We start from the raw sequence: 19395 nt of genomic DNA on the forward strand, positions 1-19395 counted from the left end.
ATGCATCCCCATAAATAGAATATGGGAAAATCTTGCAGAGCATGTGGTATTCAAACATGTACTTCATTATGCTCACTCCTTGACACGAGATCCTCAAGCTCTTCAATGTGGTTTATGGGATCCTGGTGAGGAAGACCTTGGAAGGGGTCTTGACTTCCCCAATCATACCACTCTCGGCTCAGGTCAAAGTCATTCATATCAGCAACAACAATCACATCAGGGATCACAGCACCCTTAGCGTTAATCAATTTTCATGCGTTGTTTTGAGTGCGATCTTCTTCATCTCTTAACATCCCATTATCGTCGACTTTAAGTATGAGCACTTCGATCTTCTCTGTCTCCCCGTAGGTTGTGTCATTTTCCAGCGGATGAACAGTGTCGGGATGAACACTGCCCAAATGAACAGTGTCGCGATGAACAGTGTCTGGATGAAAAGTATCGATTGAAGCAGTTTGAACAGTGTCGATCGACGGGGATGAACAGTGTCGATCGACACGAGATGAACAGTGTCGATCGGCGCATGATGAATAGTTTCGAGATGAACTGTACCTTAATGAACAGTACTGGGATGAACAGTACCATGATGAACAGTATTGGGATGAACAGTACTGGGATGAACAGTACCATGATGAACAGTATTGGGATGAACAGTGCTGTTCGATGCTTAGTTCACGATGTCGATCGATGCTGCTTGGAGGGTGTCGATCGATGCTTTCCTTGTAGACTTACGGATCGTGCGTGAATCAGCAAGCTCCTTCTTTGAAAGACCTAGAAATCATCTCCTCATTGTTTCCTGGTACTGAGATGTATGTACCGGAAATAGAAAAAAAAATTTTATGAGTTTTTAGAACAGTAGTAAAATCTAGACTAAATCTAACTAAACAAGATCTAATGGCGATCGAAGCTCTCCGGCAACGGCACCAAATTTGATGTCACTCAAATTACCCTAAAGAGTAATTTATACTCTCAAATAAGAGGTCGAGTTGTAGTACTTAGGGATCGAATCCACATGGAGCTAGGGAACACAATAGATCTAATAGTTATATGATTAAGCTAGACTAATAGTTTATTAATGCAGTAAATATAGTAAATTAATGGGGCGAACAAGATAGTTATTTTTATGGGACTGAGAGCTGTTTGATGGAAGGATGGTTGCTAGATCTAGAATTTAGGCACATGAAATATAATAGATAAGATGCTAGGCGACCTGATACGCTAGGACTCAACCGCTCACTTTATAACACTATCGATCGACGGTCAAGTGTCGATATCGATCGATGGTTGTGGCGAGTTGATTAACACTAAGAATGGTCGATCAGTTCTCACGTATTTATAACAAACCTAACTCAATCAGAATATTATGAATCTACTCACACAATCATAATATGTCCTACATTCAGGATATAGTTAATTACTCTAGAACTATGCATTAAGAATACTTCTAATCAATGGGTATCAATTCTCTTTTTTTTTATCAAACCAAACTTGCATTAATTTTAAATATGTTTACACTCCATCAAAGGAGGATACAAACAGGCTATTGACAGCCAAACTAACAACAACAACATAAGGGATAGAATGGCGATACAAATCACAAAAAAAGAGCCATATGAAATTGGATCACAACAACTTCATAAGCTTCTTCAAAGACCGCATCTAGTGTAACCTGTAAGACCACACACACTGCACCATACGCAGAGAAGAACATTCGATGGGAGGAAAATCCTTGCAATACCAACGAAGCTCGTTCATCCAATTCACTCCTTATAGGAGGAAATATTAGGAGAGAAGACTGATTCAAACGAGGGACAAGCGGGAAATCATTTCCCATCACATCCAAATTCATCGGGATAAAGATGAAAATGAATTTCTCTTCTAACTGCCACCAAGAAGAGAGATACACAAACACAACACCAACATCCGGAATGAAACCCGTAAGAGAACTGCATACTGCAGACGATCGCGCCAAGGCGATATAAATGCTACTAGAGGTCGCAAAGGTAGAACCAAATGAAACTAAGCCCATCGGTATATCACCATTTAGAATCATGAACCTCAATTCCAACATTACCCACACAAATAGCAGTCTAAACCATTCTACAGTAGCAGAATAAGTAGAGAATAAAGAGCTAAGATGAGCATGAAGGACCTTACAAAGAGAAGTGGTGGGGAGGTCGAAACAAGAACTGATTGATGACCAATCCACACACCCAAATAGAGACCTGTATAGCACAGGAGAATGACTTGACGACCAATCGACACACTCAAATAGAGACCTGTATACCACAGGAGAATGAAGCCCAAAGTAAGTGTCACTAGCGGACACAGGGAGAACGCCACCACCACCATTTCCTGTCGCTATCCTGGATGGAGGTTTCAGAGTTGAGATCTGGGAAAAAGCTTGAGGAGATGGTCTTGGAGAGAGCCAAAACTTCCACCAGAGTAAGAAGCAAAACGGAGACGCCATTTTGTGGTTAGACGGTTGCTTAAGGAAGCCCAAGAGACACGCCTCACGGTGGAGGATCCGGGGGAACTGGAGGCTCTGGAGGATCTACCGGACACACCACCTGTAGATCTGGATCTGGTGGTTCAGGGGGCAGGGAAGGAGGAGCAGATGATTCAGCTACAAGGAAAGCCATTGTAGGGAAAGAGGAAGATACCAAAAGGAGAAACTTCGCGGAGTGTGCGTCCACGGCGGCGGCGGAAGGCAGTGAGGAGTAGGAGCTTCACTGGCGAGAGATCTTCATTCTGGCTGAGGAGCTTGCTGTGCGGCTGTCTCGGACTCCGTGTCAGAGAGAAAAGGCAACTAGGGCGAACTCCATTTCTTTTTTGGGTATCAATTCTCTAACAATCTTATTTTGGGGCTAATTCATCAAAACCATATAGAACCCTAAACCTAACAGGTGGATATACTCAGACATGATAGTTGTCACATAAATCATAGATGAATAGAAGAACTATGGATAATATAAATTAGTACCGATGGAGTACCAAGAGGACTCTCAAGGAGTTCCTCTCTTCTCTCCAAACCTAGAACTATGAATAATATACAATGTAGCCGTCAACAATGGCTTAGAAAATACATAAATAGGGTTTTAGGTCGTCCAAAGGTATTCTGGTAATTTGTGGTTGCTTATGGGCTTCAGTCGGTCATAAAATATGCTCTGTCCGTGTTCTAGAATCACCGTCGATCGATACCAAGGGTGCACCGTTGATCGTCAGTCCTTCATCTCCTCGACAGCTTCCTCTCGCATGGCAAACTGACCACGATTCAGTAAAATGGGCATAACTTCTGCTACGGGATGCTGATTAACTTCAAACCGGCGGCATTGGAAAGATACCTCAAAGATATATCCTCTTTTACAATATAGGCTCAATATAACGGTCGTAAGGTCTCCATCCATAGCTAAACATGTAACGCGTCTATGCAGCTCTGCACTCAAAAGGCTCCAAAATACACCAAAATCACCAATTTCTTTCAAATCGTCCATGAACCTGTAAACACTCTAAATAGACTCTATATCGTAGTAATTAATTATTCAAACACTTATACACCATGGCTAAAAGTGGGTAAAATTTATGGCCCATCAGTAAACTAGAATCCAGTTTAATTTAATCGATTTAATATTGGTATGACTAGCACTAAGCGGGATGTTGATGGTTTGCTACAAACTATTCTTAATCTCTTGTAAGTCCCGAGATGGAAACTTGACAGAATTTGAGAGACAAGTGTTGAGTTGTTTATTTTTAGGACCTACTCTTACAAATTCATTGAGATCAACTTCGTCTCTCAGCTACAAAAACTTACTTAAATAGCTACCGATTATTTTGTAGCTATCAAATACAATATGTAGCTAAGATCAGCTTACGACAGATAGCAACAAATTAATTCTTGCACCGACACTAAACTCAATCCGTAGCTATTTAGGAATGAACTAGCAATAGCCATTTCCGTAGCCAATAGCAACGATATAGCTACAACTTATTCTAGTGCTAGTTAGTGACAAATATAGCTACAGACTTTTTGTAACCACATTATGATTTAAATAATTTAAAATTAAAATATAATTATTTATTTAAAATCATATTTAATCCTCAAAATTTAAAAATGAAAAATTTAATTAAATTTTAAATTTAATTTTAGACATAATTGAACAAAAATTAACTTGTTTAATAGTAAAATGTTAACATTGTAAAAACTAAATACAAAAAGATCTAGAACTACTAAATTTTTTGTTGAAAACCCAGCTTCTCCAAAGCTTTAAATTGGTCATCTTGTCCGTGATAATGATCCGTTTAGAAATCCTAGAGCTGCAGTTTAGAACTTCATTAGTTTGGAATAACGAAAATTTACTAAGCGATAGAATCTTTAGAAGAATTAAATTCAATGAGGATATACCTCTGAACAAATCAATGCAAAATATAAGTACAAGGCCAGGATAGCCCAAACTCTCATTATATACAAAAATAAACTCTCATTATATACAATATTTTTGAAAAACTATAGTATTCATAATTAATTAGCAAAAAAAAAAACAGTTGTAACCCATTTATGACTAATTAATTTTTTTTACTACAACTAATTTATTTCTAAACAGCTACAGATCGCTACAAAGTAGCCACAAATTTGGTCAATTTATGTTTTATGGCTATCTGTTACCATTTACGTCGTTAATAATTCAGACTACAAAATTTTTGTCGCCAGTCCTTACCTATTATGAAGATTTATTGTAGTGTCTCACAATGAATTATAGAATTTTATTGTTGGAGATGGATTACATCGATCGAACAAAGCCCATCAAATAAACTGAATTTGGCACAGTTTATTAAGAGGCGGTCAAAGGAACACGCCGACTTGGAGGAAAAAAGAGAATGGAGTCGACTTTATAAGAAAACGACCTATATTATAGCATAATTATTCACAATCGCACAAAAGTCAGCACAAGAATTACGGTTTACACAGTTTTAACGTTCTTGTCAACTTCATGATATATTTACTATTTCATCTTCTATTTATAATCAATTTAATCAATGAGTAAACATATTTTTAATAACTTTGCAACGGAATTGGAGAGGATAGAAACGCTTCAAATATGCTTCCCGGACTTCAGCATCACTCATGTACCAAGAGCGCGCAATCAGACTTCAGATTTCTTAGCTAAAACTGCGAGATCCTTCCATAGGGAGTTACTTTTTATTGGTTGTTCTATTCCGGTCTGGTTACCCAGACCACCTCTAGCTTGAATAATAGAATGACCTTTCGACGTAAAAAAAAAACATATTTTTAATAACTTACCATCGATTTTGTGCATTTATCTCGTACATGCCGAATTCAGATTAAACATGATTTTAATAAATTAAAAGAATATGTAATATTGGTTTATCTTAACTTCAATTTTATTTAAAAAAGTTACATCAACAGATAAATTAGTATATTTATTAATTTAAATCATCGTAACTGAGAATTAAGATCAAGAAACGAAAAAAAAAAAAGATCAAGAAACGTGGATTATGGTAAATGTAGACATTTGCTTGCACAATCATTAACCCATCGATCATCTTATTTTCTCTTCAGGATCCGAACTTATATCTATCAGAGAAAGAGGGGTCAGTTTAGAAAATGGGAGAAATTAAGCGCCCATATGTGAAATTGATGTGACATTTTCTGCCCCCACCCACACTCATACCCACAATTGCCACATGATGGATACGAATATAAGATAATAACTCGTTAAGATCTTTTTTCTCTTTGATCAATCTTCACATGGGTTATGGTCCCTACTTGTGTATGAAGTGTTACCATTCTTCTATGTGTGTTATATCCTTCAGTAATTTTGTCCACAATGATTCCGACAAAATATTTGAATCTATAGTAAACCGGTCCGATATTTTCAATCAAGTTTGGTCGTGATCCATTGGGATGATCAGTCTGTATTAGTTGCGCCGTCGAACAAAGTACACATTGCTTCTCTGACTCTTGGTCTAACGCAACATGTTAAGATATCAAATGACCTAACTGTATAAGTACATATTTTTACCATTACAAATAGTAAAAAGAAAGCTTCACTGCGTTTTAAAAATCCATTTGTTAGTAATATATCCCGTTTCTCCATTTGCCCGGTATAGTTTGGCGTTTCCAAATGACAACTCACTCACACCTATAGTCACTGACACAAATCAGAAACTTTTAAAGGAACAAACCATCACTCGCACACACTTGTGAGTTGTGTCATGTGTCCTTGGGAATTTTATTTATTTATTTCTGCTTTTCAAGTTACAACAAGCAAGTTTTTCTGTGCTTCTCTAATATAGTAGTAGGGTTTGTCTTAAGGTTATACTGAAATTTATTCAAAATATTCTAATGTTAAGTCACAACCATTCGTGTCATTTATGACTGAGCACCATATAAATTTATTATTAAGGATCCTCATGTTTATCTAATTATCAAGACTAACGAGTTTGAGATAATAGTTTTGTTTATATATACAACCTTTAAAGGTTAAAAATGAAAAATAAAGCCATGTGGAATCAGAAACATTATAGGCATGGGAATATCAAATAATCAAGTGATGGAGCTAGAAAAAGACTAATTCAATCATAAACCCTAAATATTTTTTTATCTTTCTTGAATCTCTTCTGATCAAAACTTTCCCTTGTTTTAAAAACCCTCGGCAAAGTTAAGTTTTCATTCCGAACTCTATTTTCAGCTGTTCTGGTGTGTCACGACGAGAGATAGTGAAAGAAATTCGGAAGATAATCTGTTTCTTCCTACACAAGTTAACTTGCCAGGTAGTTTCTCCTTTGCTATCCTGCTGTTGCACTTGCCTTCCTACATAGTTTTCTAGAAAAAGAAAAAAAAAAGTTAAACATTCTTAGAGAACATTTAAAACTTTCAAATGAATATTTCTTGATGTTTTATTTGTTTTGTACATCTGGTTCGATCTGTATGTTGACCTTTAGGGTTCTTGTCACACTTTGTGCGTTTGGTTAAAATGGGTAGAAATATAATCACCGAAGAATATCTCATTATATGTTGTCAGTTTGGTTGTAGACTAGTTTATTTTGTAATGCATGCTTACACAGAATAAAAACCGATTTAAGGATGTCACTTTTTTGTTTGAATGTCAGTTTTTTTCTGTGAAATTCATATGGCAATTAAGTTTCAAAAAAAAAAATCACATCGCAATTGTGTATTTTACTGAACTTTTATAGTTATCTAACCCTAAAAGTCAAGTTTAAAATATTAATACTTATGTAAATATTACAGTTACCAATCAAAAATTTACTCTTTTCATCTTTAAATAAAAATCATTTTTATCATACAAACAAGGCGTCGATAGTGACTGTGAAAAAGATAGTGCGACATGCTATAATTTTATAAAATTTATAGCAATAAAAAACCATATTAAAATGAAAATATAAGCAAAAAAATTATTTAACCAGATAGGAAAAAAATTACACCGTCGTAGTTGTACAAAATGCTGAATTTTGATAATTTCACTTATACTAAAATCAATAATATTGTAAAGTGTTGAATTTTGATAATTTCACTTATATTTAATATTTAAATAATGAATTTGTCAACAGAATTTAGTTAGAAGCAAAAATAAGAAATGATTGATCGAATAGCTATGGAACTCAGGTCACCAGACAAGCCGAGAAATTAGCTCAGCTTATGTTTTTTGTAATGACACTGTCCATTTTCATAACGAAATGACTAGAACATCCCTAGAAAATGCATGTGTTGCGTGGTACTGAAAACTCAAAAAGTCTTGGAACTTTACAAACTTTGTATCGTTTTCTCAATTTTAGCCCCCGCTTCAGAAGGAATTGTCACTCTCAACATTGCCATATTTCCAGTTCATATATCAGTTTTTTGTGGTCCACAAACCATATATAACTCTTCCAAAAAAAATTTGATATCAACATATACCTGCATGCATATATATATGTGTGTGTATTCATTATCATGTTAGATATGTGTAGTCTATTCTTTCCCAAAAGAAGACACCAAAGAGACGAGATTCTTGTTATCCAAGGTAACAGTTTTATAGATTTAAACATCATGAGTGATTGATAAATTTTAACGGTTAGCATCTTGGAAAATTAGGTATAATATTATACGTTTTACCTGTGGGGTAAGTCTATGAAATATCTTTTAATTTACATATTTATCGCAATTTAGTTAATAAGCAGTGTCGACCCTTGCTAGAAGCTAATAAAGTATAGACTTTCGGCCTTCATTTTATTAAGTATAATATCAGCCACAAAATTCTATAAAAGTTACTTTAGTCCGGTGATCAAATGCCTTTATTTTCTATTAGAGGTGAAGGGTTCAAACCTAAGACTATAATTAACATCGGTCTCTTAACTGGGATTCTTAGTTTTGGCTAAAAGACGGTTCTTAGTTTTTCTTAGATTTTAACTATGAAAAGCTAAGAACCGTCTCTTAAATAAGAGATATAAGAACCGTCTATTAGCTTTAAAAAAATGTGTCAAATCATGAGTAAATAACTCTGGTTAAGAAACCGGGGTTAATCATGCCATAACCAGCCATATTATTATTTTTGGCTTGTAGCTTTAGCAAAACAAGGACCGGCTCTGTTAATAAGTATATTAAAAGCCTATTTATCACTAAAAGTAAATGTTTTAATTTTAAGAAAAACGATTAGCTTGACTACGAGACTAAATTAAAGAGAATTCATTTTCAAAATCTATCACTTTGGTTCTTAACCATCATTATTATCAACACACTTATGACCATCATTTCTTTGGAAATCAAACAAAGGATCTACTACGAAAAGAACATAGTAGCGTGTCTATTTTTAGCAAACAGATAAAATATTTTAATATTTCTGACAAAAAGAGCTACTAAAAAGTTTAATAAATATATATGTAGATATACATCAACATTTTTATTTGCCGATTTTATATACATACGTGCGGTGTCTATGTCTATGAATCTAACTATTTATTTACGTGGTTCAAAAAAAAAATCTAACTATTTATATACATACAACTTAATTTTGGACACAGTTTTGTTTCCTTGGCGGAGAGCTAAGAGATGGAACCAACAGAGAAACCATCGATCAAACCGTCTTCTCGGACTCTCCCTAGAGACACTCGTGGCTCTCTCGAAGTATTCAACCCATCAACTTTCCCGACCAGACCTGATAACCCCGTCTTCCGTCCAGAACCACCAACGTGGCAAAACTGGAGCAATCCACGTGACAGCCCCCAACCCCAACTCCAGCCTCTGTCTGAACCAGCTCCCTCTATTCCGGTTCGGTCTGAAGAAATCGCCGTCACAACCTCATGGATGGCTCTGAAGGATCCATCACCGGAGAAAATCTCCAAGAAGACGATAACCACCGAGAAACCACAGGTTGCGGCAGTGGCAGCGGAGCAGAGAGCGGCGGAGTGGGGACTTGTTTTGAAGACTGATACTAAGACGGGAAAGCCACAGGGAGTAAGCGTGAGGAACTCAGGTGGGGCAGAGAATGATCCGAACGGGAAAAAGACTTCGCAGCGAAACTCGAGCAATTCTTGCCGGAGCTCCGGTGAAATGTCAGATGGAGACGTCGCCGGCGGGAGAGGTGGGATCCCGAGGGTATCGGAAGATCTGAAAGATGCCTTGTCGACGTTTCAACAAACGTTTGTTGTTTCAGATGCTACCAAACCTGATTACCCGATTATGTATGCTAGTGCCGGTTTCTTCAACATGACCGGTTACACTTCGAAAGAGGTCGTCGGCAGAAACTGGTAAAAATATCTATAATTGATACAATTCTTAAATATTTTATCTTTTTGTTTTAAAATTACCATAAAGATTCTAACAAAAATATATATAACATATTTTAGGTTTATGGATGTTTGCTAAAAGTAGAACAATATCTTAAAATGATTTCATCAACACCTTGTATAAACGTAATTTTGTGTTACTTTTAGAAAATATCATGAAACTTATATGTTTTTTTGTGGTGCATATTTCTCAAGGTTAATAATTTATTTTTTTAATTTAAGAAAATAAAATAAAATTATGAAGATCGTACTTTTTGGGTTTTTTTTTATTGTAGCCGATTTTTACAAGGATCAGGGACAGATGCTGATGAGTTAGCGAAGATAAGAGAGTCATTAGCTGCAGGAAATAATTATTGTGGGCGTTTATTGAATTACAAGAAAGATGGGACCTCATTTTGGAATCTTCTCACGATTGCGCCCATTAAAGACGAGAGTGGCAAAGTCCTCAAATTTATTGGGTTAGTCCTTTAATATACTTTTTGTTTTTACTCGTTTAAGTCCTTTATTTATTCGTTTTTCTAAATTCCATCCTTTTGATGGGACTTGAGTTGAGTCTGTGGACCTGTAATTGCGTTGCTTTCTCCGCAATAAGTCTAACAGTTGTCATTGGCTTATCTGATCTCTTCGATCCGACGGCCAATTTTTTCCCTTTTAGTTTTTTTTATTTTTTTTGGTCGTTAGTTTTTATATAATGTTCTCTCGTGAATTGATATGTACAAGACAGAATACTTTCCAACGAAATTAATAACAGATAGAATAGTAATGTTTTAGGATAAATTTTGTTTGTTTGACAAGGGATCAACAGAATAATATCTATACTATTAGAAATGAAGAATTCTTTAAAAATATACCTATAAAAGGTTGCTGTAACAATTCATTGGACTTAACTTTTACTAGGTCAAGATCCGCGCCTTGCGCGGAATGAATATTATATATAAATTATTTTTAAGTATTATATATTTTTTACATATTATGAAATAATAAATAGATATTGACTAATTAAAAATTTAGTAACTATTACTTATATAATTAAATTGGTATAAATACTTAAATAGATTTTATTAATCCTTAAACAATACTTTCAGGTTAATTTTATCAATAAACAGTTTTTTCTATTTTATATAGTATAAAATTAAGTTTAAATGATATTAACATAGATATATAGTATATTTTTAATATTATCTATTAAAAATATTTTTGATCATTTGTATTTCTTTATAACAAATTTTTTAAATCAATGATAACAATAAAAAAATTTGTGGGATGTTTAATAGTTTTAGTAATTTATAATTTTAAAAATATTCAATGCAAAGTTTAAAATCTAAATATTAAGTTGTCAATAATTGTTCAAAATGTTTATCAAAAAAATTCAAAGCAAATTCGAAATTAAAATAATTATGTATTTTATTTTTTAAAAAATATTAGTATACATATATAATATTTATTAAATGAGATTTCCTACTTATGTAATTTCGTAATCATTTGTATCTTGTTATAACATAAATTTTAAACCATGGATCACAAAAATTTCAATGTGAGATTTTTAACAACTTTAGTCATTTATATTCGTTTTTAAAAATTTTAAATATAACATATACGAAAAAATCTAAATTTTTATTACATAGTTAATGTGGTTGTTTAATTTATTTTAATAAGTTAAGATTTAAAAAAATGAGAGAGAATAGACTAATTTTTATCAAATCTTTATTATTCAAAATCATTAATTGTCATATATACTTTAGCCACATTAGATAATTTCGTGATTTTTATTTAAGGAAACTATGAAGAAAATTTATATTAATTTATGGTTAGTTTAATAAAAAACTTATTATATATTTATATGGACCAACATATTTTTTTAAGAATCCTAAAAATGATTGTGATGATGACATGTGGCTACAAAAAAATGTTGTAATGCTTCCCTTTTAATATGTAAGAGATTAGTCTTATCTTATATATTTATAACAATATGTTACTCAATACCATGTTTGTCAAAAAAAAAAAAAAACTCAATACCATATATTTACCCGATTTTTATTCCTTCCTCTAACAATATGCGCGATAATATTAATTAATATCCTTAGTTTCTTAACGAAGTCAGAGGGAATTAAATTATGGTAACTTGGCAACTCTTGTGCATTCCTATGTAACATGTATGCAGCATGTTCATATATGCTATTGTACTGTTTATTGTCTATACTTCTTGATTAAAATGAACTACATATTTAATATATATATATATATATATATATATATATATTCCATGATGGACGTATAATAATACAATCATCCAGTTAATAACATGGTTCAAAATCTTATTCTAATTTTTTAATTATTGTTACTCTTTATTTTGTATGATACACTTTTTCTATAAATTAATTATATATTTCATCGTAGTGGTTGTAATCAATAATATTATACACTGTATTTTATGCTCAGGATCTACAATATTTATATATTAATTATTAAATGAGTTAGTATATACTGTATCATTAAAATTTAAACATATTGTACTATGGTTGACAAAAAAAACATATTGTACTATGTTATTTTACATTATATAGTTTCAAATATTTAAAATTCAAAGTTAATAAAAAATAGTTTTGCAAATCTTATGTTAAAATAAAATTATATTAAAAAATTATGCTAACTTAATTTTTAGAAAAATTATTATAAAAAATTATTGAGAAATTTTAAAACTATTAAAAACCTACAAATATGTTCTACAAAATAAGCTAAAAAAAATATACCAAGTAAATCTTAAACTATATCAATTTAACAAATGAACTCTTATGAAATACACACAAAATATAATGAGAGAGTAGATCTGGATATTCAGATATTCGGGTCGGCTCCTTTTTATCCGGGTTTTTTGGATCATAAACATTTGGACCTAAATAGATATTTGATTTTTTTTTAATTCGGGTTTAGGTCGATTATTTTCATGTTGAGGTCGGTTCATAATCATAATTCAACCACATGTAAAATACATGTAATATTTGAGTACATAGCATGTCTAGGTCGGTTCAGATATTAAGATCTGAAAAAGATTTGAAGTACCTGAAAATCTGAAAATGATTTGAAACTTGAAAAATAACCGAAAACCCAAAAAAATATTTAAATACTCGAGAAAGATCTGAAATGCTTTTTGAAATATAACAAAAGAACCTACACTACGTAAACTTTTATCTGAATACCCGAAATATATTTTTAAAAATTTGAAATTCTACCTAAAACCTGAAAGTATAACTGAAAACTTACCCAAAAAGAATTTTCGTAATACCAAAAACATATCCAAAATACCTAAATATGTCTAATATACACATACATATTATGTAATTTGGGTATCCGACCAGATTTTGGGTTGGATCCGTCTGAACCGAGATCTACAGGTCCAAGAATATCCAATATGTACATATCCCTCGACCAGATTTTGGTATTATTTTTGGATTCGAGTAAAAATTAGGTTTAAGAGAGAGAATTATATAAAATGTACATACATAATCTCAAATAAATTAATTCATAAATTATGTAGTCTTAAACAAAATTTCTTTTTCGATATAATATAATTTTGTAACATAATAATATACAATAATCACAAAATACTAATTTATGTCAAAATTTAGCAATAATAATAAAAAAATTGCGCTTTTAAGCATGGATCAAAATCTATGGTATTTTATATTTGAAGGAAAAATAAGATACAAAAGTATTTTCTGTTTGTTTCTATTTGGACCAGAATGCAAGTGGAGGTGAGCAAACACACTGAAGGAGCCAAAGAAAAGACTTTGAGACCCAATGGGCTTCCTGAATCTCTGATTCGATATGATGGTATCTACTCTTTTATTTTCATTTGTTAATGTTTCTATCTCCAACTTTCAAATCAAAGAAAACTCCTAATTCATTTGATAAAAAAACTTCTAATTCACAAATACATCATTTTTGTGTCAGTCAAACACAAAATCCCTAGTTTTTATTGATTAGACCATTTCAAACATAGAATTAATCAATTGTTTATAGATCATTAAAAATATGATTACTCTATAAATATAGTAGTTTTCTCCACCAAATTCATAAATCCTTCAAAAAATTTTAGCCGATTTCACTCTAGAACTCGACCTTTCTGCACTATGCCGCCGTAATAAAAAGCGTTAAGTGGGGCAAATGCTACGTACTTTGAACGAATTGGTCAACGAAAAAAGGATTATATTTTGAGATCCTTTATATTTTTGGTTTAAAATTTGATTTATTTTAAATCTTTTTGAAATATTTTTAGTAAAATAAATCTTTTTTGTTTTAACAACAGAATGTAAAATAAATCTAAAATTTGTTTTGTGACAGCCCGCCAAAAAGATATGGCGACTAACTCAGTAACAGAGCTGGTGGAGGCTGTGAAGAGACCTCGAGCCTTAAGCGAATCAACCCATAGCCATCCCTTCAAGAGAAAGTCGGAGAGCGATGAGCTTCCTGCAAAACCTGGCCGGCGAATGTCTGAGAACGTCGTTCCATCAGGACGGAGAAACTCCGGGGGCGGCAGAAGAAACTCGATGCAGCGAATCAGCGAAAATCCCGAAAAGAAACCGGCAAAATCCTCTCGTCTTTCTTTCATGGGGTAATTCTCACCATATCACTTTTGACCCATAACTTTTATAATGATCAATTTAGTCCCTACGTTTCTTTATATTAAAAGTTAATCGAACTCTGCTATTAGGATGAAGAAGAAGGGTCAGTCTCAAGACGAGTCTCTTGAAGATGGATTCATAGAGTATGGTGAAGAAGATGACGAGATTAGTGACAGAGACGAGAGACCAGAGAGTGTTGATGATAAAGTGAGACAAAAGGAGATGAGAAAGGGTATGGATCTCGCAACCACACTCGAACGTATCGAGAAGAACTTCGTCATCACCGATCCTAGGCTCCCCGACAACCCCATTGTAAGAGCATTAGATAAAGAGAGCAAAAAAAAAGCACTCTCTCTTTCACTTCATGTTCTGAAAGAGTTTCATTTGCTTGGTCCTCTGTTTCCAGATTTTTGCGTCTGATAGTTTCTTGGAGCTCACGGAATATAGCCGTGAAGAAATTCTTGGCAGAAACTGCAGGTACTACATTAACATGAACTAATTTTCTTTAAAAACAATCGAGAAAAGAGCATGTATTTATTATAGATATTTTTTTTAAGGTTTCTGCAAGGTTCAGAGACTGATCCAACAACGGTAAAGAAGATTCGAGCGGCTATTGATAACCAAACCGAAGTGACGGTTCAGCTCATTAACTACACCAAGAGCGGTACTCAACTTTTCGATTACCCTAAGATCAATCTGTGAATCAATGTAAAGAGTCTTGAAAATTATGCATTGCTTTCTTTGTTTCAGGGAAGAAGTTCTGGAACATTTTCCACCTGCAACCTATGCGTGATCAGAAGGTACAATGATTTACATACATGCGTATCTTGCCTAATACGTCACCACAGAGCCGTGCTTGTTAAAGAAATTTTAAAACATTGGCTTAGAGCATATATCATTTTATTCAAAATTTATCTATAAAGCACATTTATAGAATTTATAAAACTTTAATTGTGTATGATCTCTGGAAAACTGTTTGTTAAGTTTTTATTTAAAATCAGAATTACAACTAATATTTTAAGTTTTTTTCTACAATCACAATTTGATTGTAAAACTGATTAACTACAACTATGTCTACATTTACAAAGATTTTTATTTTATTATCTTACTTCTTCGGAATATGTTATTTTTATATGTTATAAACATTATGATAAAAGCATATTCTTTTTGAACTGAATTAATTATTAATATCTTTAGAAATTTTGTTATATATTACTATTTATTTTAAAACTGTAAAATAACTTTTGTGATTGAAAATATTAGTAAATAATATATCAAAGATAATTTTTGATATATTATATTGTTACAAGTTAGCATAAAATTGTAAGTAGTATTTTTGAGCAAATTTTTTAATGAAACTTTAATTTTACAAAAAAAAAATGTCTGTAATAGACATTGCAAAACAATTTAGTAAAAGTTATAAAAAAAAGTGGCATATGGCATTTTACCCTTGTCGCTGCTCAGCGTCACCTTCAAGTTTATTTCAACATTACATTTTACATGTCAGAGTTTTAGTCTATGAATTTTAAACTAAAAATACGTATTGTTTGATATGTTATGGACAGGGAGAAGTACAATACTTTATCGGAGTGCAACTAGACGGGAGCAAGCACGTTGAGCCAGTTCGCAATGTCATTGAAGAAGTTGCAGTGAAAGAGGGCGAAGAGCTGGTCCCCCTACTCCCTTTAAATCTCTATTTTCAATTGTAATCGTAAGGTCAAAGCATGAGAGCTTAACCCTTTTTTTTCCTGGAATCTGAGCTCTTCAGGTGAAGAAAACAGCTGTAAATATCGATGAGGCTGTACGAGAACTTCCTGATGCCAACATGGTAAGTGATTGATTGAGTATCTTCGTCTGATAGTTTTAGATCAGGGTTTAAAGGATATTTCTGATTGATTGTTTTGTTGTCTTATTGAAGACGCCAGAGGATTTATGGGCAAACCACTCAAAGATTGTTCATTCAAAGCCTCACAGGAAAGATTCACCTTCATGGAAAGCTATCCAAAAGGTACTGGAGAGTGGAGAACAAATTGGTCTGAAGCATTTCAGACCGGTAAAACCTTTGGGTTCCGGTGACACAGGAAGGTTTGAAACTCTTTTTGAATCTATTAATTAATGAAACCCTTTACATAAAAAAAAAAACATTTTTGTCATCGAACTTACAAACGTACCTTTGTTGTTTCATCAGTGTCCATTTAGTGGAACTCAATGGAACAGACCAGTTGTTTGCAATGAAAGCAATGGACAAGACCGTCATGCTTAACCGTAACAAAGTAACTACAGTACCTTGCGCAACAATCTTGTTTTTCATGCTTCTGCCATAAAGGTAGCAATTGATGAAAATTTTGGCAGGTGCATAGAGCTAGAGCTGAGAGGGAGATCCTAGATTTACTTGACCATCCTTTTCTCCCAGCACTCTACGCTTCATTTCAGGTCGAAAAATCTGTTTGCATATTTTTATATGCGTGTTCATAAGTCTCATGAGGTCACTGATGTTTAATCTGCAGACAAAGACGCATATATGTCTTATAACGGATTACTATCCAGGAGGAGAACTCTTCATGCTCCTTGATCGACAACCTAGGAAGGTTCTCAAGGAAGATGCCGTAAAGTACAAGTTTTCCTACATAGACAAAATCTACATCCTTTTCCAGTTTAATTATGAAATAATAGAGAACATAATTTTTTTTTGTAGATTCTATGCTGCTCAAGTGGTCGTTGCACTAGAGTATCTTCACTGCCAAGGCAAGTCATTCAACATCCACTTTCAATTTCATAGAAACTTGGAATGCAAGTATTATTGACATATGTAATTTACTTTGATTTCAGGAATTATTTATCGGGATTTAAAGCCAGAAAACGTATTAATCCAGGGAAATGGAGATATTTCCCTAACAGATTTCGATCTGTCTTGCTTGACATCTTGTAGACCTCAGGTTTGCTCTAACATTCTTCCCTTGTAAGATTCTTGCTGGAAAGTTTGCTAATGTCCTAATTAATCGTTGTCGATGTATCTCTTAGCTGTTGATTCCGAGTATAGATGAAAAGAAGAAGAAGAAGCAACAAAAGAGTCAACAAAGTCCAGTCTTCATGGCTGAACCAATGCGTGCATCAAACTCATTTGTTGGCACTGAAGAGTATATTGCTCCGGTTAGTGTGTATATACAAGCTTAATAATACTGGCTAAGGTATTTTCCGTCTCTGTATTAACCGGGAATTAGTGTATTATATTGATAGGAAATTATAACTGGGGCGGGCCATACAAGTGCAGTAGACTGGTGGGCTCTTGGTATCCTTATGTACGAAATGTTATACGGATACACTCCTTTTAGAGGAAAAACCAGACAGAAGACTTTCGCCAATGTTCTTCAGAAAGATCTGAAGTTCCCAGCTAGTATTCCTGTAATTGATCATTCACTATTTATATATCAATTAATCTCATGTTAATCAGATATACATCTAATTTTGGCTATCATGGGTTTACAGGCAAGTCTTCAAGTGAAACAGCTGATATTTAGGCTGTTACAGAGAGATCCGAAGAAGAGACTAGGCTGTCTTGAAGGAGCAAACGAAGTCAAGAACCACTCTTTCTTCAAAGGCATTAATTGGGCTTTGATTCGATGCACGGTAACTTCACAGCTTTCTGATCTTTACTTGGGTTAGAAGAAATAGTTTCTCTTTGACTCGCGAAAGAAGAAAACCAATATGTTTCTGAGTTTGTTTCGATATCTGCAGACTCCTCCGGAGCTCGAAACACCAATATTTCCTGGTGAAGCTGAAAACGGAGAGAACGTCGTGGACCCTGAACTAGAAGATCTGCAAACAAGTGTTTTTTGAAAATTTGAATTGAACGATTCTTGTTTTCTTAAAAATGTTTTCAAGAAACCTTTTTAATCTCCTGCTCTCCCAAAGCTTCAAACGAGAGTGCTCATGTTCTTTTCATTTCGTCTTTTCTTCTTCTTTGACCTATTCGATTGGTTTTCCTAAGTGTTTCTTCATTTCTTGTAATATGTGTCTATTTGTGTGATTTCCTGAGGAATATTTTATCCTACATTTCAATAAAGCTAGTCTTTTCTTCTATTTTTTAGTAATTATATAATGCGATGAAATTGCTAGCAAAGACATCTCTAAAACGATTTTTGTTCTAAACTAATTTTTGCAGTGACTAGTGAGTTTTGTTACCAACAAAATTTGGGCTAAAATGAAGTGTGTGGCAATGATTCTATATGTTTAATGATTGTATAACATGCTAATTATTTATTATACTAACACACATATTTACCTCTAACATATATGTCGCGCATTAAATTATAATATGGTGCTTTATTATATTATTAGATTTTGATTCGCGCTTTTAAGCGCAGTATATTCTGTGATGAAAATTTTATTAACAACGCTATAAGTGTTTTGTTAATCTGTAAAACTTTGTATATTTAAAAAATTTTGTATTTAAATCAACACTTTTAAACCCGACCCATATCTGCGGTCCAACCGGTAAATCTGATGATTCGATATGTAATCTTGTTTAAATTTTAAGAAATACTCATTATATAAATACTTCATAAAACCTGTAAAAATTGGTAAAACACATAATTAACGTTTGAACCGATTGGTGATCGATATGTAATACAATTTTATTTAAATTATTATTTTTAAATTTAAAAGTTAATTTCATTTTTTTATTAGGTATTTCAGTATTTATAAACTTTAATCTTATTGTATGTTTTTATTATATGTCTTAACTTCAACTTGTTAAAATTATCTTTTTATAACTTTGATGTGAAATGAAAAAACAAAGAAAATAAATTTTAATAATTTACTTTTTTTGATCCGCGCTTTGAAAGCGCGAAAACCTTTTTGATTAATATTTTTATATAATAATATTATATGTTTGTTCATAATGCGATATCAAATTCAAATTTATACATGTGGACTTTGATGATTATACACGATAGTTGAGATGCGTAAAAGT

At 33.0% G+C, this 19395-nt stretch overlaps 2 protein-coding genes across 2 annotated transcripts; one reads left to right on the forward strand and one right to left on the reverse strand.

The window, feature by feature from the left end:
* Window positions 1-1591: 1591 nt before the first annotated feature.
* On the reverse strand, window positions 1592-2639 carry LOC106350252. Its single transcript, XM_013790161.1, has 2 exons — window positions 2515-2639; window positions 1592-2363 (listed from the first exon to the last, which is right to left on the reverse strand). The coding sequence occupies exons 1-2, from the start codon at window positions 2637-2639 to the stop codon at window positions 1592-1594; spliced, it is 897 nt and encodes a 298-aa protein (XP_013645615.1).
* Window positions 2640-8926: 6287 nt separating this feature from the next.
* LOC106347649 (phototropin-1-like) lies at window positions 8927-18503 on the forward strand. The gene is made up of 20 exons (XM_013787241.3): window positions 8927-9762; window positions 10077-10259; window positions 13541-13632; window positions 14143-14413; window positions 14513-14735; window positions 14830-14900; window positions 14981-15087; window positions 15174-15223; window positions 15989-16093; window positions 16192-16251; window positions 16342-16508; window positions 16612-16696; window positions 16776-16856; window positions 16931-17034; window positions 17119-17168; window positions 17253-17359; window positions 17445-17573; window positions 17661-17825; window positions 17910-18050; window positions 18159-18503. Exons 1-20 carry the CDS (start codon window positions 9065-9067, stop codon window positions 18258-18260), a joined length of 2991 nt encoding a protein of 996 aa, XP_013642695.1. The 5' UTR covers window positions 8927-9064; the 3' UTR covers window positions 18261-18503.
* Window positions 18504-19395: the final 892 nt, after the last annotated feature.

The sequence above is a fragment of the Brassica napus genome, chromosome A6 (genome assembly GCF_020379485.1).
Source record: "Brassica napus cultivar Da-Ae chromosome A6, Da-Ae, whole genome shotgun sequence".
Lineage (NCBI taxonomy): Eukaryota > Viridiplantae > Streptophyta > Magnoliopsida > Brassicales > Brassicaceae > Brassica > Brassica napus.

What these genes read in the sequence shown, in the direction of transcription:
- LOC106350252 (XM_013790161.1), bottom strand. Translation starts at nt 2,639, where the DNA reads ATGGCTTTCCTTGTAGCTGAATCATCTGCTCCTCCTTCCCTGCCCCCT. An exon ending in GTTCCCCCGGATCCTCCACC is followed by an intron (nt 2,364 to 2,514) that starts GTGAGGCGTGTC and finishes ACCTCCATCCAG; the next exon opens with GATAGCGACAGGAAATGGTG.
- LOC106347649 (XM_013787241.3), top strand. Translation starts at nt 9,065, where the DNA reads ATGGAACCAACAGAGAAACCATCGATCAAACCGTCTTCTCGGACTCTC. An exon ending in TCTCGTCTTTCTTTCATGGG is followed by an intron (nt 14,414 to 14,512) that starts GTAATTCTCACC and finishes CTCTGCTATTAG; the next exon opens with GATGAAGAAGAAGGGTCAGT. An exon ending in CATTAACTACACCAAGAGCG is followed by an intron (nt 15,088 to 15,173) that starts GTACTCAACTTT and finishes TCTTTGTTTCAG; the next exon opens with GGAAGAAGTTCTGGAACATT.